The following is a 19964-nucleotide window of genomic DNA, read 5'->3' on the forward strand; positions in this document are numbered from 1 at the left end:
GCAATTCTTCTTTGCTTTCCGTCTCTTGCAGGTGACTAAGACGATGGAAATATTACTACTTTAGAAAGTTATAATTTAAAAAAAAAGTCCATTTTCAGTCTCAAATTTCATTCCTGCTTAAAAAATTACAGAATTTCACAGCGCTACAGATCTTGTGTTTGGTCACAACATTTTTGAGTTATTGCCATCCTGGGGTGGGGGGGGAGGAAGAAGAACAATTTTTTTTAGTTTCAAGGCAGCTCTATGCTTTCCATGAGGGCCTGGCCCTCGTATTCAAATTGTTCCCAAGCTTTACTCACATATTTAAATTTCTGAAATAAATCGCCACCTTAATACAGTTCCCTTTCATTTTTAAGGGCAATTAGTAATGAAATTAAATACGATCGCTTCAAGTATGACACGGTGTGCATTCAGCTTTATTAATATAGCCACGATCCTCAGAGCCAAACATTTGGCCAAGGAATGGAAATGTCTCATTAGGGTACCTATTTACATATGTGTTTTCAGCTCACGGACGAGAGCATTCCAGTGGCAAGCAGCAGCCTCGTCAGTCCTGCTCAGGGACACCTGCTTAAACCACAAGGATGCGCTGGCTCCAGCTAAGCAAAATTACCTTCTTTTGCTTCCGCAAGTGGGAGCGGTGAAGCTAATGGGGCTGCACGTGGGCAAAAGGGGGAGCAGCATCTGGCTTGAGGAACACCGCACATGCCAAGCACTATGAAATGTTCAGAGGCATGGAAAATAAAACCAAGGAAAGCTGAATGTGTCTAGCATCTGCACCCCACTCCATGGTGGTGCTGGCTCTGCCTGGCTGCCATGTCTGGCCAGGGAAGCGGTGGCTCTTTCTTGTGGGCAAATGACCCCTGGCCCCATGGGCAGTACCAGGGCTGCTTCTGGGGCTACAGAAATACGAGGTGGCACAAAAGTAAATGACTATTTTGTCAGAAAACAAAGCCACCCCATGTGCGTGCAGGCACACAGGCATTTACCTTCTTAAAAAGAGGGAAAAAAGCAGCAGTGACATAAAAAAAGGCCCACACCTCCATGTGTAGGCTGTGCTAAGGTTCACGCAGTACAGAACCAATGTGGGATCAGCACTAGGAGCACTCCCTCTGATTTGCCCATCCCAGGTGGATCCACTCCACTGCACCATGACACAGCTTTGGCTTTTTGTGTGCATGTGTTCAATGGTGGATGCCCCATCCCTGGAGACGCTCAAGGTCAGGCTGGATGGGGCTCTGAGCAACCTGACTGAGCTGTAGATGTCCCTGTTTGTTGCAGGGGAGTTGGGCTAGATGGCCTTTTAGGGTCCCTTCCAACTCAAAATGATTCTGTGATTCCTGACTGGCCATTTAGTGTAAGCAGGGCCTGTACTGCTCTCCCCCTCCCTCTATGAATGCTGGGTGCACAGCATCAAATGCCAGGAACCTCCGCAAGAGCAGCGCTCTGCAGGGCACAAGAGCATGCCATGGTGCAGGGAGAATAAAGGAAAAACTGCCAGCAAATTTCACCAGAGGGAACTGGTCAGCAGAAACTGGGCCAAGTTCACAAACCTGTGGAATAATCCATGCCTAAGACTGGGGGGGAAAAAAAAAAAAAAAACCAAAAAAAAAAAAAAAACCAACCCATAACCCAAAAGTGATTAAAAGAAGGATTTTGGTAATTCGCTGGGGGGGCAATTTAACAAACTAATTTAAGCTAATGTAATGTTTATAAAGTTACTTAGATAATGATACCATGTATACCATTATAATCATTAAAACCCAATCTATGTTAAAAAAAAAACTTAGATGATTAACACAAAATCAAGTTGATGTGAAGGAACAATTACTTTTAGAAAAAAAATCAGGAGGTCCTAATATTCTGTAGAATGAGGGAGGATGCAGCTGTATGTCGACAGCTTTCATATCCTCATTTGAATAATGTGGCCTGAATCTGTCACTTTATTCATCCTCCTTATGCTCAGTGTACTCTGCATCAACAACAAATTAAGTTGTAAATAAGAGACAATCATCACTTTTGTTTTTAAGCAGCTTCTGCATGGAGAATTTCAATGTACTGTTTCTTTTTGACGGAAAGAAAGGGATTCTGCACTGTGCTTATGTAAGCACAAATATGAGGAAACCAACTGAAATGAAACAATAAGGGAACACTTCAGAACTGCTCCAAAATGTTCTTGGAAGCACATTTCTACCACCACAAATCTCTTTTTTGATAGGATAGGCATAAAGGAAATTGTTTAGTTTACCATAACAATTATTCTTACTTTGCTCTCAAGTGTTAATGCCTTTTTTTTTTTTTTTTTTTTTTTCCAATTTCCAGTCCTCCAACCTCCCCTTTCCACAGCCAGGTACAGGCAGGGCATAACCTCAGGGGAAGGAAGAAGTCAGCTACAGCTTTGCACACTCAGAAATCCCGCTGACCTCTGAGAACACCAAACTTCTTCGTGACCAAACAAAGCATGCAGTAAGAAGGTGGAGGGGAAGAGATTTTCTTACCTTTACATCTGAGAAGTAGGTTTTCAGCATATTGGAACTTGGGTACCGAGTGTAAAAGAACATGAGCTTGGCCTTTTTCAAGTGGTTCGGCGACAAGCCTTCCTGCATGTAGGATTGGACTGGTAAAGGAAAACGCTTGGCTTGAGAAGGCTGCTTCTGAGCGTGCCCCATGCACACACTGCACCCCCAGCCTGCAGGAGACATTACCAACACCAAAACGGCCATGCTGTGATTTTCTGCAAATGGCAAAATGAAGGATGAGGAGACACACAACCCAAACCTTCTATTTCCTATCAGTTTTGTTGCGGGGTTTCAGGAATTCTGCAAGTTTACAGCTTGTGTACCATATGTATGTTCACTTGTTGCTAAGGAAACACGTGCCGCACAGAACTTATCAGGAGCTTTTTCTCCCTCTCCTCTGCAAGTCCAGCCCAAGTTTCGTTTCCCCTCAGCACTGCACTGCATGCACCGAGTGAACTGAACGCATGTGCTATGCACAGGGCACTCCAGCCCTTGGAGCAATGCCTCCTGCAGGCAGCATGTTTCACCTGCTCTGCTCCCATCTCAGCATCCTGAGCCGCTCCCTCTAATCCCGTTACAGCACTGCCTCAATAATCAAAGCCAAATTTTCCAAGAGGCAGAGCCCCTCTGACCTATGTTGTCGCCTTCTGGTTGAGCCGGTTAACTCCTCCTCGGAGGAAGCTGCATTTGGGGCTCCACGATCGATGGACGCGGGCTAGCGGATCAATAAATGGCCACTTACCCTATAAGGAAACATCATTACATTTTAGATCTGTAAACAGAAGCAACGAAAACAGTTCCCGAGGGAATGCGAAGCTAACCATAACCATCTCGGCTTGCTGATTTTCTCCCGGCTCCTTGGCTCTCTTTTGTGCGCTGTGCGCGAGGACGGCTCTGGTCACATCTGCGCCGCAGGCTGGCCCTGCCATTTCCTCAGCAAATTAATGGCTTTATAATTTATCAGAAATGAAGATGCACGTGGAGAAAATGAGTGTGGCCCCCACAAGGTCAATTAAGGGTTCTTCCCAGAAGCTTCTCCGAGGTCTGTTTCTCCCAAACTCAACTGCTGGAAACCTCACTCCTTTCACACCTGACGGAGGGAGAAGCTCGGCCCGGTCTCCAGTCACACTGCAGCCTCTCTGCCCTCGCTTTGGGGCCGGGAGCATGCTGGCACCGGGCTTCTCCAGCACCGGGAACTCGGGCGCAGTGTTACAGCAGGCTACTGCCTATTAGCCGTGCTTTTTCAATAAAAAACCCTTTTCTCTAATTCGTGAAATCAGCAGAGCCCCTCTCCTTTATTCCAGTTATAAAATAAGATTCATTTTCAGACTGAAAAAAAAATGTGGCATTAAAAAAAAAGTCATCAATAACATTAGTTTAAAAACCTCTTGTTATCTGAAGTAGAAGGAGAACGGCTGAGCTGAACTTGCATGTTGTTTTAGATGCTCGCTGATTACAAAGAAGATAATTTATGACTGACATACTTCTTGTGCCAAGAGAAGAGTTGAAAGAACCTCCAGTTACCTCCATTAGACTGATAGAGAAGTCTAAAAGAGCATTACACTCTGCAGTGCCATCTGTCAAAATACGTAAGTGAAATAATAGTAGCAAGCTGTCACCTATTGCTTAGTGATAAGGGTTTTAGACAAATCAAAACTTCTACACCAGAAACCCACTTTGTTATGTGATCGTTTCAGGGGAGAGGAGGTCTGAGGGGGAACTTCAAAAAGTAAAAGAAATAAAAACCCTAAGCCTCCTTAATTTGTGATTCCTTGGTCGCCGCCGACATGCTAATATCGGGTTCGGCACACATTTTCTTTCAGTGCGAGCTAAAGGATGGACTTAAACTTTCGGGAAAAAAAGCTCTCCTATTTGCTGGATTTAAGCATATTAGGCAGTTGCCTAAGCATTTTGATTCCTTCTGCATTTAGGATTTTTAAATATTTTCTGCCCTAATGCCAGGGGATATTGATATTGAATGAAACACGTATTAAAAGATGTTCTAAGACTCAAATTCCCAGAAATCCATTTTCTATTAAAATTATACTTGTTCTTAAGCACTTGGCAGCCTTAAAGCTGTTTCGAATATGCAACCAATCTGTGTATCTTGATCCTAAGGTTAACGCTGCACTGCGATAAAAGATCTGATCTGTAATAATCTAGCAAAAAATAGTTAATGACAGACTTAAGAGCAAAGAATTAGATAACCCATTGCTATTTCAGAAAAAAAAAAAAACTGAACTGACCAATTGCTTAATTTCCTTTTTAAGTGCTTGGGCTGAAAAGCAACTGTTCTTCCAAGAAAGCACTAGCTGTTTCCAGGATACTTACACACGCACAATGACTCATGATGAAATAGATTCAGTAAACATACAGCTGTACTGAACACGAGCTAAGCCCCATTCAAGGCCAGGAAAGAAAACGAGCACAAATAAATATTAAGGAGGTAAAGGGAGGAGGGGTGCCGAATGGAACGCAAACAAGCTCCGTCCCAGCAGCTCGTGTGGCTTGCCTCAATTCTCCCAGCTATAGCTTTGTGAAGACAGATGACATTCAATTCTATGGGTAATGCAAAATAGACAATAACTGCTGAAACTTGAGCCAGCTGCCAGGTGTAAAAAAAAAAAAAAAAAAAAAAAGAGGAAGGAAAAAAAAAGGAGAGAAAGAAAAGTTGATAAATCCATAAATTAATGAAAGACATCTGCTCAGGAGCATAAAAGATCAGAGGAACAGTGTACTGCAGCTGAACCTAAAGCAGTGTTCAAACAACCTGAGAGCTCAGAGCCGTGCTTTCCCGGTGCCATGCCGCCTCACCTCACCCGGCAGCAGCAAAAAGGCAAAACATTAAGAAATGGGAAGAGAAAGACCGGGAATGAAGCCTAGATGCACTCCTGTGTGTGTTAACCGGGAAAGCTGAAAGGTAGCGTTTGGCTCGTTTGCACTCTAACCCTACCGGAAAGCTCTCTCCCCTTTTGCAAAAATATTTTTCAGTGGGGATTTCTTTCACTTCTGTTCCCCTCAGCCTGAGCTCCCAGAAACACCCCAGCAGGCTGCTCTAGCGCTGAGCTGAAGGAAAAGAGGCAAGAAAGGGCTGTAGCAGGTAGGAAATCTGCACTGGCAAAGCTAAGCTGCTCCTTCAGTTACACCTCAGCTGCTTTTAAAAAGCTCCAAATCGCTGTATCTCAGAGCATCTTCGAGACCCTCCGAAGCACAGGCCAGCTGAATGAGCTCCCCCGTTGCCCAGGTCTTACCAGCAGCACCGAGCTAACCAGCTTGCTGTACAATTGTTGTTTTTTTTTGTTGTTGTTGTTTTTTTAAGTTTAATTAGTTTAATTCTAGTCAGATGTAATAACTCCTCATTTTGAAATGTTGTAATTCGCTAATTACAGCTTTCACATATTGGGACTGTGAAACTCATTCCAGTTGGATGGGAATTCTGCTTAAAAATAAATAAATTGCAGAAAGTTTCACTCGTGTCCAGACCCTCCCATCAGGGAGAGCGCACCCAACTCCTTCACCTTTCCCGATGTCTCAGCAGCACACAGGCTGCTGTTGTGCTGCAGTTTTGGTCTATGCAAATGTTTGGGGACTGAACAAGGCTATTTTTCTTGAGATGCAAAGAGGATGCATGACAAAGGAAGACCATGCAGAAAAACAATTGGCTGTCTGTTTCTTTCGGAATTTGAATAAAACTTAATATTTGATTAAACAGATTAGTTTGCAAAGATATAGACTGCATTCAGGACCAAGACGGGAATTCATGCTGCAGGTGCATCTTATCTTGTTCAGCAACATACGCAAACATTAACCGTTTCCTTCTGCAATTCAGCAAAGAATGATCAGACGCGTTTTACAGGCGTTGGTTAAAAGAGACAAACAAAAAGCGGGCTGGTGCGGCGCGTTAGCCTACCACTAAAACCTGAACTTGGCTCTATCCACTCGTCTTATGTTCTCATCCTGCCTGTATTGTCCAGGAAAACAGATGTTGCTTTCTGCAGGGAAGAAAGATCTGCTTCTCCGAAGAAATATACTCCTTGTGTGTGCACACTCAACCATGTAAAATAAAAGCACCGCAACAGAACCTACCACAAACAAACCAACGTCCGTACCGCGCCTTTCCCCGGAAACTGCAGGCTACCTGGGCAAGCGAGCTGCAACTGGAAAACAACAGCAACATCCCCGAGCTGAACTGTGCGCCAGAGCACACATCGTGTACAAATGCTCTTCAGTAAATCTGTTTTTCCTAGCAGCTTAGCACGCAAACCCTGGCCAGACAGAATGCTACCCCAAGGGCGAGGGAAGGAGCGAGGCAAGGATGGAGGTGGAGCAGCCCCAGTGCCCAGCACTGCCTTGGCTAAGCCCAGGCACAACACTCACCCCGGTTCCAGCATGAGCTCCGCTAAGGATCGCCAGTGAGGAAGGCAGGAGAAAGGGGGAGAAGCAGCAAGGGGGAGGCAGGGATGTGCTGGGCAGAGAGGACCACTTGCAGCCACACACACTTCACACACTTCTCACCTTAGGCTCCTCTCCTAGGATGGAAGAACTACTTTTACATCACCACAATCAGCACCCACCACACTGTGTGGTAGGAATGACTTAACTGCTCTGGCCGGATTGCTGCCTTCGGCTGCCACTCGTGCTGACCTCAGGACTGCTCTGCAAGCATCGCAGCTCGCTTCTCAGCATGTGAAAATGAGTTTTGGTTTGGACCTTTGAAAGTAACTGGCAGTGACTGTGAATGATGCTGGCTTTGGACTGACTCCCCTGTCTTGCCATACAGTATATAAGGCAAGGGAAAGATTTCCCTGCTTCCAACAGGAAAAAATCCCCCAGACGTCACACCTACTGGCTGGCTCTTGGAAACACCAACAGCTGTGGAAGGTGCTCTCAAGCCCTTCCTCCTACAGAAACAGGACTACTCACACAGGTCAGACAAAAAACACTGGAGAGCAAGGGCTCTTCCTTGGGCTTGGCCTAGGTTGGATGGCAGAGCCTCGGAGGATGAGTGGATGACACTGAAGTAGGCAATCTGCGAGTCTCCAGCCCTGCCCACACCCTGCTGGGACTTCACACTCCCACAGACACATGCTGCAGTTCCCCTAAAGCTCTCAGAGCTGCTAGTGGCCCAGAAGGCACCCAGTGGTGCGGCGCAGCCTTGTGTATCTGCCTCGTGGGACAGCCCTGGGAGGGGGACAATCTACCCACATCACCACTGTCACTCTACAGGGGCTGAGTTATCTGGTCACAACCACAGCCACCAACTTGGGAATGAAATGTGCTCCATGTAAGGTTCTGTGCTTGTGCTGCTGCTTTCTGTGCTTTCTGCAGGAGCAGGGATAATATGCCCACATTCCCTTCATTCAAAATTCTCAGTTTTAGCATTGGGCAGACATGGCATTTTATTCACTTTTAATACAATTGTGCTTGAAAGAAAAATATTTTGACCAAAAGGCATGTTAGAAGAAACAATGCAAGGAGTGGGAGGTGTAACTGCTAAAAAAGAAAAAAGATAATAACCTATACTGGTGTCCAGGGGAAAAATAAAATTATAACTACGTCTGGATATACCTAAATAAAAGCAGAGCTGTATTTTCCCCCAAACGAAACCCTGAAATAGAGCTAAAAAGAGGGACTTCATTTTTTTCAAGGAGGGGAAGTGTCCTGCAAATTTAATACAGCTGAAGTTTTATATTTAATTGTTCTCTCCAGCTTTCCAAAATAATTTGCTTTGTGTACGTTAGGACAAAAGATTTCTGTGTATGGCTGAACAGAGGTTAATCATGCATAGCAGGCAGCTGCACCAGAGCTGAGAAGCAGACCTCTGGGTGGGGGAAAGAACTTGGTGCCGCCTGAATAGATCACTACCTGGGCCTTTTGTGCTTTATTTCCCTTACGTGAGAACTGGAGACCCACAAAGGACCAAACGCTGTCTTTCTGTGAGCTCCAGCAAGGCCACCATTAACACGGGAGGGGAATAACAGAATGGTTTGGCTTGGAGGGGACCTCAAAGCTCACACAGTCCCAACCCTCAGCTGTGAGCAGGGCTGCCGCCGCACCCCCCCCCCCCCAGCTCAGGCTGCCCAGGGCCCCATACAACCTGGCCTTGAGCGCCTGCAGGGATGGGGCACCACAGCTTCTCTGTTCAGCTGTGCCACTGCTTCACCTAACCTAAATTTCCCCACTAACAGGAGGAGGTGGCCATGCAGTGTTTTCAGCCAGGGTCATCACCTCCTGTCTAGTGGGGAGGGAAACCCAACTGGATGGCCTAAAACATTGTGGGGACAGGTGCCTCTTCTAAATTGGATGCTGTGGCAGGAGGAGCACCTGCAATTACCCAGTGTTTTAGCCCCCACCTGCTCCCCGTGCCAGTGCCTCCCAGCCCAGCGCCCTCAGGTCAGCCCCACAGCATGGGTCAGCCTCCGCTCCTCTCCTGCAGGCCACCATGGCGAACACTCGCCTTCAGAAAAGGATATTGCACTTCCCGAGTAGGGCGAGATTTCAGACATGTCTTGCAGGTCACCACACTCGGACTTTATGAGGGACAAGGAGAGGCCTTCAGCAGCGCTGGGGGGGTGCGCAGGTGAGCAGGGATGGTGGTTCATGTGGTGCGATGACATCTTGGTCCTCAGGCTGGTGGTCTCCCGGGTCAAGTCCAGGGACTCGGGGGAGGCACGCTCTTTCCCTGGGAAGGAGGCCGACGGGGCGCCCAGAGGGCTCTGGAAGGGGTAGGCCATGAGGGGCAGTGGGAAGGGGTGGCGGAAGGAGGAGGTGGAGAAGCCGGTGGTGGCTGAGAGCGGGGACTGGTGCAGCGAGGCGTGATGGCCGCCGGCCGGAGGGGCCGAGGCAGGCTGGTCGGAGGAGTTCTTGCGGACGACAAGGGGCAGCGCCTCGGTCTGGTCAGTGGCGCCAGGCATGGGAACGCTGCCAAAGGTGTCAAGGGGGTTTGGAATGATGACGTCCCCAAAGCACTGCAGGCGCTGGTTGGCCGTGTGGAAGTTGTGGTTCTCCCCGTTGACTGCGAACCTGGCCTGAGGGATCTGGAGAGGCGGGAAGACCTGAGGAAGCTGGCGGGAGGGCTTGGATGAGAAAACTTTCACCACTGTGTCCACAACTTGTGACATGGCGGTGTTCAGTTCCTGCTTCAGTGTCTCAGCCAAGTGTTTGCCTTCGGGATGGAAGGAATTTGGCCCTTGCTCCTTCTCCTTGGGACCTTCTCTTTTCGGCTTGTTCTCCCCGATCTCCTGCTCCCGTATGAGAGCCCGAGCCCGGTCGATGAACTGCCCTGGGTCCAGCTCGCACATCTCGTTGTCCGACCTGCCGACGGAGTCGCCGGCCTGGGCATCCAACGTCTCGGAGCGCATGCTGTCTTCGGACAGGTTGCCATCTTCATCATTTTCAGAGTCGGTGCTGTCGTAGATCTGGTAGAACTTCTCTTGCAGCTGGCGCAGCTGCTTCTGCATGTCCTCCAGCTGCTGCTTCAGCTGTCGGCGCTCCTCTCGCTTCTGCTCCTTCCTGGCCGAAACCAGCTGCTGGAAGCTCTGCTGCTGCTGCTGCGGCAGCTTCTGCTTGCGCTTGTTTTCTCGGTAACTTTCTCGAGGGCTGACGGACTGCGGAGCTATTTCTCTTTCATTTTCATTGCCCCTTAATGCCACGCTGGGGGAATGGCTCATACCCCGAATGATATTCTCAACCCGGGCGCGTTTAGCTCTCAGGTGCTCGTCACATAACCGATCCACATCAAACTGGCTCATAGTCGGCCTGCCAAAAGGGGAAAGACACTCTTGGGGGCTGTCTCTTGAAGAGTTGCTGCATACATCCTCCTGATGTACTTCTGAGCCTGTACTAGAGAGACCGCTGGCTTGGAAACTGGGCTCTGTGCCACCATTTTTGTTCATGTTATTTTTCAACAGCTGGGAAATTATGGTTGCTCCTGGAAAAGGCATCATGGCATCTTCATACGAGTTCGCCCTCTTCAGCAGCTTGCGGAGTACATTTGACTTTTCCCCATCTGCATGCTGCACCACTGAATACTCAACATCCTGTTCTGAACCTTGGGGATTCATGGCACTAAAAAACGTCGCTCTTGCCTTTGCAAAAAATGCAGATGCTGTCCCTACCGTCCTTTTCACTCCAATGTCAACTCTTCTTCTCTTGGTTTGCCTGCTTAAGAGGGCTGTGCTGTCATGGTCAGGCATCACTGGACTGTTATTGTGCCATCTTCAAAAGCTTGTCAGCTGGGCTCAGCTCAAGAATCCTGGGACCCTGGCCAACAGAACAAAAGGACTGATGAATCATTTTCTTTAAATTTCTCCAAATTTCCTGACCTCAATCCTGAATAAAATGCAAAATGCATAGGCTCTGGGATTTATGGCACATTACAATTATTGCAATTTATTATGCACTCTGCTTGAAATGAAACATTTTTAAATATTTCTGCTCCACTGGTTTAAGATGGATTAAGATTTAAAAAAGCAAAAACTGCTTAAGCACCAGTAATATGATTCTCTTGCACAAATGCCTAAAATGATACTGTTTATCTTCAGAAGAAAGAGTAGATTAGAAGAACACAGCCTCTGACAACCAATTGATTAAATTTAGGGCATTGAGATACATGTTACAAAAGAAGATGAAAGTACTCCTTATTTAAGATTTATTGTTAAAACAAGAAATTGTATAAAATTTGGATTAAAAAAATGAATTGCGATGTAAAAACTGTAATTGTGGTTTTGTCTTTCAAAAAGAGATAACGCTGGTAAATAAACATTAGAAGGTCAACTTTCTCTTAATTGTAGGCAGGATGGTATATGTGCAAGGAAAAGGCAGAGAGAAACAGGCACATTTAGGTTTATGCTGAGAGCAAAAAAAAAAACCACCTCACTTAAATCATTAGGGAAACATTTTGTCAGCAAAGCAAAAATGCATTAAAATATTTTACGGCCAGGATTATAATATTTACATAGATGTGATCAAATAAAGGCCAAAATGTAGTTTGTTAATGCAGCCCTGTGTGTACCAGTGACTAACCTCGAGGGTGCACTGAATTCCCCATGCATCCCTCCTTTCTTAACATACGTTCTCCAAGTAAATCCTGCTTCCAAAGCCTGAAAATTTGGTGCTTCGCACACTGACCTACACAACAGTAAATATTTTGCATAGCAGAAACGAGGCATGTTCGGTGCCACATCCCTCTGCTTCAGAAAAATCTCCAGGAACAGTATCTCCAGTGCCCAGTGAAGCCCTTCTCACGCATGATATTTTGAATACACAGAATCTCAGTTCCTCTGACATGCAGAAAAGATGAGAAAAAATATGGGAAGATGAAAGAAGTAACATCAATCAAACGCGTGAGAAAGGAAGATACCTTCTCTTTATATGAACTCTCATTGTTTCCCAGGAACCCAGCATAAAAAGATAGCACACTTCCTTGCATTTTGTAAAAGGCTCTTGACATAATTTGTGACTTATTAACTAGCGATGCTAAACTCACGGTGCACATAAAGCTTTGGACGCTCTTTCCCGTTTCTTAAATTTAACATTCAGTAAAATTAAAATATTTGTCATGCGACGCTTATCTAATATTAAACTTTACATTTGCTTAACAGAGCACAATCTTCACAATAACAGGGTATATTGCCAAAGGCAGCATGCAGACTTTTTGGAATTGCTCCCATCTCTTTCGGTTCACCTGTAAAAACATCTACGTGCTCACTAGGACTGCATCTGTGGCTAGTTTTGAAGAATGACTACCCATGCAAATAGGCATAATTTCAGCATGAAATAATCTGTAAAATCAAGACAGTAGTCGATGCTTAGTTTGCAACCAGAATGAAAAAAAAGAAAAAAAAGCTTTTAACACTTAGTAACATTATGGTTATTCTGCAGCCTTTGCCCACGTATTCCAGATGCACTAAAAGAATTTTCAGAGATTTGGTGTCAGAGACAGCTATGCGATGGATGCGATGTTTGTTTGTGTTACTGGCTCCTTGCGTGCAGAAAAGCAAAGAATGACAGAAATTTAAAAAAGAAAGTCATGAATTCAGAGGGAAACCCAGAACCACGTATCATTATCAAGACATTGCCTTCAGAGATGGGACCTTATCACATCAGAAAGTGGAGTTTGGAGGCCATAGGAAGGAGCTCTGTCGCAGGGCCCGGCTGTACCGCCTGCACCTGAGTGCATGAGATGCTCGGGTACCAAAATCCCACTACCTGCCAGCGACAGAATGGGCCCTACTGGGCAGCACAGCTCACAAAACTCATCTCCCGCTTTCTTTGAATTGCTGCAAAAGGAGCAGACTCAAGCCCTAACAATTGGGTCATCCTTTTATATATATATTTTTAATAAATCAATAAATAAATAAAACAACTTAGAGGAGTCAGGTTTTCTGAAGGGTGGGTTTTGTACACTGAGGGCAGGAAGGGGCCACACACCACCCCAGCTGTTCAGCAGGAGATACCCGCACGGTGCAAACAAGGGTCAAGGTTGACCTTCCAACCTGGTAGAGCTCACCTGAAAGCGATATAAACTAATTGCAAGGTAACTGTAAGAGCCCTTGTTTGCTGCAAGTACGGTACTCTGAAGGCATTCTGCGTAAAGACAGCAGTTGCCAATAGGAAAAAAACAACCGGCACCAAAAACCTTCATGCCTTTCCTTCCGTTTCTGCCGTCGAGTCCGTCAAGTTATGCTTGATTAAGATCCAGCAGAATGTTCCCACACTCGCACCAAAACCCTCATGTCAGTTTCCCAGTTTTGCATGTTTCCTAGCAAATTTAGGTGCCTGAATGCTGTTTCCCACTCTCTTGCCCAATCCCAACCAAGGACACGCATGGGGAGGGCTCGCTGTACCCTTGAGTCAGCGGTGCAGGAAATAGGTTGTCCTGCACCCGGCTGGAAGGTCATTGCCACGCATCCTTCCTCCCTAGCACCCATCTTCCTCTCCCTGAGCCCCTCACTAACAGCAGGAGGTGCTCCGCAGCAATGCTCCCTCCTGCCCTCGTGAGAAGCACCAGGGGTATGGCACCCCTAAGCCTAGGGTTCAGCAACATTCCTGTTTGCCCTGGCATTACATCGAGCCTACAGACTGCTAGCATTAAGGCTCATGTCCCTTGTGGCTTATAGATGAGGAATAGCTCTACTTTCGCCTGACAAAATGGGAAGGACATTGTACAGCCACTTCGTATTTTGATCCTGAAGGACCAAGACCAGTTCACACCTCAAGGAAAGCCCCGTACAGCAGGGTGCAAGCCCCAGCCTCAGACAGTAGAGAGATTAGACCTGGGTAAACAGGGAAGTCTCGGGAAAAAAAGAATTTAGGAAGTTCATGTCCTTTACATAGTACCACTATTTGGCCGCATATTGTCTCAAAACCATCTCATACACCTCCTGTCTCTGTATAGCTATCAAGAAATAGGCACTTAGAAACGGGGCTCCTAAAGATTTACACACAAATCTTGACAATGTAAGCTGTATTTCTTTCTGAGTTGCAAAGCCTGAGATTTGTGAAGGTTAAATGTGCTCGACATGTCACCCTTGATACTCCTTACTTGCCAAGTGCAGTTTGTGTTAAATTCACGCTCCGCAACTCGGGCCCCAACGCGCACAATGCGGCTTCCTCGGACACCAAACGTTTTCCATTCCCATGCAACCCTGATCTGCAATAAGGGCCTCAGCACTTCCCCAGCCCACCCCAAAAAAATAGCTTGCACTATTTTATTTGCAAATTTACTTTTGAAACTTTTGTTTAAGGAGATTTGATTAAAACGCAGCTATGAAGAACTTCCTAATGGTCTTACTGTACATCCATGGGACATGCACTGACATGTTAACCAGGAACAGATTAATTCCTACGTATCAAAGAGTCCCTGCTCCCAAACCTTTGGCTAGAATGGTCTTTAGAAAGGAATAGGACATTAGATATTTAACCAAAAAAATTGATTTCTGTAATCAATTTTATTAGCTCCCTACAGAGATGCAGATCATTTTCTCCCAGATTCATTCATATACCTAGCAGATATAAAGGATATTTCACTTTGATCACACTCTACTTAGACGCACTGAAGGGACTTGGTCTAACCTGAAGTGCCCAAGTGATAGGAAACAGCCATGGAATACACGAGCAAAGGGATAACCCTGGCAAATATTCACTGCTGAACACAAGAATCTCTAAGTTCATAGAGCTGAAATTGTCCCTATCTTGTCGCAAGCCAACAACTCTTAGGTCCAGTGTTTGCCTGCCCCGTGTCAGCCCACAACACCAATGCCACGCGAGGAATTCACCACGCTCCTGCTAGCAGAAATATGCAGATCTTTCGCTCCAAAGCTCTGCGCTGGGCATGGCTTTGCCAGAAGCAGCCAGGAAGCGCAGGATGAAAATTATTCCAGTCAATAGCATTGCCCAGACAAAACCGCAGCAAGAATTTGAGAGCAGATGATACTCCTTCCCCAAAGGTCTGCTCAGCGCTGAAATCAGTTCAGCAACTAACAAGAGTGCTACCTTTCTCTGTAGGGCTTTCGCACAAGGTTTCTTGGGAGAAAGGCTTATCTAACTCCCCTAGCTGGGACGTGCCATGAAACACGGCAGAAATAATTAGCAACTCTTTGTGTAGCAATAACTGCTTCATGAGGATTTCTCCATAACAAGAAGTAAAAATCAGAAGGCAATTTCCTCCAAGACTACACTACCTTCAGCCTGTCCTAGGGCAGCCAGCAGGGCCCGGCCCAGCAGTCCCACGCTTCCCGCAGCCCAGCCCCGCACGGGCTGGGAGCTCACTGGTAGGTGGGGGTTTGCATCTCCCTACTTCAGGCCTTTGGTTTGGGGAGATGACAGCCCTCCTGCAGCCACCTGCACTGCTGCAAGAAAGGTTCCTTCAAGGAGAAGGAAATTGAGCTGCTCAAGGTATAGAACTGAAGATGTTTTCCTCCTTTCCAGCCAGCTTGGCCCTTGTTATTTCACCAACCAAGAAGAAAATAACTCAGAGACAGCACTGACACGGCTGCATGGCAGATTCCTGCCATCAACTCAGCCCGAGTTCTCCAAGGGTTTCCCCCCCGCTCCACGATGCCGTTACACCAGAACCCCGCAATGAGTTAGTGCGGCCATCCACTGAGACGGGATAAACCATTCTGGGGATCCTACACACGGCAGCGTTTACAGCTCTCCCCTGAACCAAATTAAACTCCAATTTCAAAACGTATCCATTCTGAAGACTTAATCCCTCATCTATCTGCTGGTCATAAAAAGACAAACCGAGACATAAAAAGTACAAACCGAGAGGCCTCGGAGCAGCCGGCAGGGAAGTTGGCTGCGTACGCTTCAGCGGGTGGGACACAGGTTGCCGAAAAATTTAACGGGTAGCAAAAAGCGCACGCAGCGTACTTCTTATCGCAGCCCAACTCGCGGGCTGCCGATACCTATCCCATAGGCGATACTCCGTCCACCCCGCGCTAAAGGTGAACTGTGCGGAAAAGGAACGCGAATCGGAGCGGCTGCGCTCGGGAACTTCGCGCGGCGGCTTCGCGGAGTGAGGCGGCGGGGCGCTCCCGCGGCCGTGCCCAGCGGCCGGGCCAGGTGCGGCGCTCCTCGGGGCTCCTCGCGGCCGGCACCTGCCCGGCCCGGCCCTCGCCCGCCGCCCTCTGGTCCCGGGGCTCCCCCCGCCCCGAGCGCACCCGCTTCAACTCCGTTTCGACGCGCGGCAAAGCGCTCCCAGCCGGCAAAAGCCCCGAAGATCTCCATCACGGGGAAGGGGAAAGTTAAAGCCCCCTCCGGCGAACGGCGGCCGACCGGCCGGCCCGAGAGCAGCGCTCATCCCCGCCCGTGCCCATCTCCGCGCTGCTCCCATCCCTCCCGGCCGCTCGGTACCCACCGCCCCGCGCCGCTCCCGCACTCCGCGGCTCGTCCCTGCGTAGGGAACGTAAAAGTGACTGCGATTAGGAGAAGGAGACTGAAAAGTCCCTGCCCCTCCCGGCCGGGGTTAAAAAGGAGAAGTGGCGACACGCAAAGGACGGGCAAACCGGGGAGACAAAAAGCCGGGCGGCAAGAAGCGAGACAAAGGGGAGGCTCGCAGGAGTTTAAAGCAAGGGATGGGGAACTTCGGAGGGAGCGCCGAACAACAGAATGGAGCCGCGGAGCCCCGCGAAGCGCTGCGGGGACGGAACAAAATGCGGCCGCGGGGCGGGGGGAGAGCCGGGGCAGCATCGCCCGCAGCGCGCGTCCCTCGCGGAGCGCTGCCCGGGGGCTGCGCGGTGCCGGGGAACCGCCGGCGCTCGGGGGTGAAGTCGCGGCAGTTTGGCTTCTTGGGAAGAGGAGCGCGTTGCTGGGAGCGGCGTTTTGCCGCTGTTCGTTATTTTTCTAGCGGGGAAAAAAGAAAAAAAAAGGACAAGAAAAAAAGAAGAAAAAAAAAGGACTGGAAAAGCAAAAGAAGGGGAAAGAAAAAGGGGGGGGGTGAAGAAAGGGAGAGAGCATACTTACTCCGTGCAAAGGCGACGAAACTGAGCCTCTTTTTTTTTTGCCGCTGGACAGAGAGCGAGGCGGCCCCGCACACGCACATGCACACCGCACGCGCACACACACACACTCACACACACACACGCACAGACACGCGCGCGCACACACACGCGCACGCACGCGCGGCCGCTGAATATTGTAATTGGGCGAAGGGAGGGCGAGCGCGGGCGGCGCGGGGCCGGGGCCGGGGCCGGGGTGTGCGCGGCGCGGGGGCGGCGCGGAGCGGGCACGGAGCGGGCGCGGAGCGCGGAGCGGGGCAGGGGCAGGGCTGGGCTGGGCCGGCCGAGCCGAGCGAGCGCTCCGCACCGCCACAAGATTTACTTTAAGACACAGCTGAAGGAAACAGGAAGACTACACGTCACGGGCCGGGTGACGTGAGCCCGGCCCGCCGCCCAATCGGAGGGCTCCTTGCGACGGGCCGGGGGGGGATCGGGGAGCACTTGGCAGGAGCGGGAGAGGAGCGAGGGGGCGGCGGGGGGAGCGCCGGGCCCGCCCCGTCCCCGCGGGAAGGTGGCCGCGGCCGCGCACCTGCGTGGGGCCGACGGGACGGGGCGGGACGGGACGGGACTGGGGGAAACTCCGGGGAAAGTCGGCCCTGGGGGGGCTGCACCGCGCGGGGCTCCCACGTGTGGGTCCGGGGCTCAGCGCCGGGGACGGGCGGGGGGGTTCCGGGAGCGGGGAGTCGCTGTGCATCGCGGTGCGGAGGGGCCGAGCGAGCGGCGCTCCCAAAGTTTTGGGGAAGTCTGTTCCGTCCCGAGCTATAGCGGCAGCCCGCTGCCGGCCGCTTTGAATCTCTAGGAGAAAATGATTTCTGGCGTACGGAGCGGGGATGCTCGCAGCATCTCTCCGCTGCCGGCGCCGAGCGAAACTTTGCACACGGGGAAACGCCGCGGAGCGCGGCGGGGGAATGGAGAGGGAACCGCGTCGTGTACGGGGAGCAGCGGGGAGGGACGGGCGGTCCCGGTCGAGGGGGTCCGGGGGTGCCCCCCATCCGCTGCGGGAGCCGCGCACTGGGGCCGCTCTTAGAAACGGGCGCCGGGAGCCCGCCCGGTGACACGTGAAGGTTCCGTCGGAGCTGGGAGTCCTGCGGGGCTGAGCGATGCGGGGGGAGATGAGCTCGCCTGAGTTCTTTCCCCCTTTATTATTGTTATTTTTTAAAGGACACCGAGATCCGCGCAGAGGTGAAGCCGCACGGTGCCGATAACGCGTACACGGCAGCCTCTGACAGCGCCTTGTCACTTGCGGGGCTCAGCGTCTCTTCGAGCGCTGTCGAGGAAACGCAGTCACCCAATGAGGAGCGAAGGGAAAGTGAGGCGCGGGCTGCCCCAGAGGCACGCAGCCCCCTCGGCCCCACCTCGCTCTGCAGGTGCCGTCCTCCCCCCCCGCGCCCCGCACCCTGCTCACGTCCCAGCACAGCACTTCATAGGGTGACCGTGCCGCTGCCTGAATGGTGAGCGCTTGGGATTCTACCTCCTCCCGCCCCCAATTAATTCACAGTGATGAAGTTTGAATCCAAAGTCACGCTCAGGTGTGGGGGTTCTGCTCCTGTCCCCGCTTTGCTGCTTGTCCCAAAGTTCAGATCACGGCGCTGCGTTTCCTGCAGACGTGGGGCTGTGCTCAGCTGCGAGCTTCGGCCCCTCAGAAATAAATCCTTCTCCAAATTCTGGTGCGTCTGACGAGGAAATGCGCGCTGTGAGCTGACAGCTCTCTGCATTCGCATCTCCGTCTTCGAGGGGAAAAAAAAAAGCAGATGCGGGGAAACTTAGGAAAACTTTTGAAACGTGCCCTTGGCCATGGGTGATCCCCCTGTCCCTTTGGAGGATGGCAACAGGATTGGAAGTGACAAGGGCTCATTGTTGAAAGCGCCTTTTCTTTGATCACCCTCCTCGCTGGGTCTGCTCACTCCGAGTGAAGGGAAGGGCTGTGAGCCCATAGCCGGTTTTCTTTTCTTTATTTTTAAAAGGATGGGGTATATCCAAGCACTTCACATGTAAAGAACACCCCTTGTCACAAGGGCCTGATTCTGCTCTTATTTACGCCAATGTGAATTCATCCATAGAGCATCACCAGCGTGTGTGCGGGGCAGAGGAGCGCTGGGTGCGGGTGTGCGTTGCTGCGGGGTCGGAGCCTTCCCCAGCCCCTCCTTTTAGAGAAACCCTCGGAGGAGTGTGCACCAGGGGTGGCTGAGCACAGTGCCATTTAATTCGAGAAGCTGGTATTGATGGAAATTATAAAAAAAAAAAAAAGAAGAAGAAGAAGAAGAAGAAAAAGGGGGGGAAAAGGGAAAAGGGAAAAAAAAAAAAAGAAAACCTCCAGAGAAGAGAAAGTGAATCAAAGTAATCCTATTAAACGTGGTAGCATGTTTCTGTGCAGTGCGCTGAGAGATTAAGCACAGGAAAAGGGATAAGTGCTGCTTCAGTTTCACTAAACTAATGTGACAACTTGTCATTGGAAATCTTTACAGCTTGTTAGCAGATGACTAGCTGATTCAGATATGTTTTCTACCATTTCCTTTGTGTCTGGGGGTGGTGTTTTTTCTTTCCTGTTCCTTTCTTATCCATACTGCTCTATTCTGCTTTTTAATCCTTCATGTCTCCTTCAAGTCAAAACATTTAACTTGCTTTAATCAATATTTTGTTTTGAAGATGTCCCTTGACCTTTTGTTTGTGCAAATTAACCTTCAAGGGCACCTCATTCATTCATTAACCTCAGTAGGATGCCAAATCCCTCGGACACTGCATTTTGGGATGCATAAAGCATTTATGAATGTTTGGCAATATTGTAGTGAATGACTGCAATACAGCTGCTACTCCTACTGCTTCTACTGATATATTCATTGTTCTTTCCTTTCCTTTCCTTTCCTTTCCTTTCCTTTCCTTTCCTTTCCTTTCCTTTCCTTTCCTTTCCTTTCCTTTCCTTTCCTTTCCTTTCCTTTCCTTT

The 19964-nt window shown here is 49.3% G+C and overlaps 2 protein-coding genes across 5 annotated transcripts in view; one reads left to right on the forward strand and one right to left on the reverse strand.

The window, feature by feature from the left end:
• Positions 1 to 2452, forward strand: part of LOC110396135 — a 115368-nt gene extending 112916 nt beyond the window's left edge. The window contains exon 5 of one of the 2 annotated variants that reach the window (XM_021391513.1): positions 2323 to 2452. In XM_021391513.1, coding sequence (XP_021247188.1) covers positions 2323 to 2429 — 107 coding nt within the window. In that variant the 3' untranslated portion in view covers positions 2430 to 2452. The remainder of the gene's footprint in view (positions 1 to 2322) is intronic. The other variant, XM_021391517.1, reaches the window with a different exon arrangement.
• Positions 1 to 17222, reverse strand: part of PROX1 (prospero homeobox 1) — a 47536-nt gene extending 30314 nt beyond the window's left edge. For 2 of the 3 annotated variants that reach the window (XM_021391509.1, XM_021391507.1), the window contains exons 1-3: positions 16989 to 17222; positions 8993 to 10781; positions 2499 to 2606 (exon numbers count right to left, since the gene is read on the reverse strand). In XM_021391509.1, the coding sequence (XP_021247184.1) occupies positions 2499 to 2606; positions 8993 to 10714 (1830 nt within the window). In that variant the 5' untranslated portion in view covers positions 10715 to 10781; positions 16989 to 17222. Of the gene's footprint in view, positions 1 to 2498; positions 2607 to 8992; positions 15969 to 16988 lie in introns of those variants that run through there. The other variant, XM_021391508.1, reaches the window with a different exon arrangement.

Source organism: Numida meleagris, chromosome 3 (assembly GCF_002078875.1).
Source record: "Numida meleagris isolate 19003 breed g44 Domestic line chromosome 3, NumMel1.0, whole genome shotgun sequence".
Classification (NCBI taxonomy): domain Eukaryota; kingdom Metazoa; phylum Chordata; class Aves; order Galliformes; family Numididae; genus Numida; species Numida meleagris.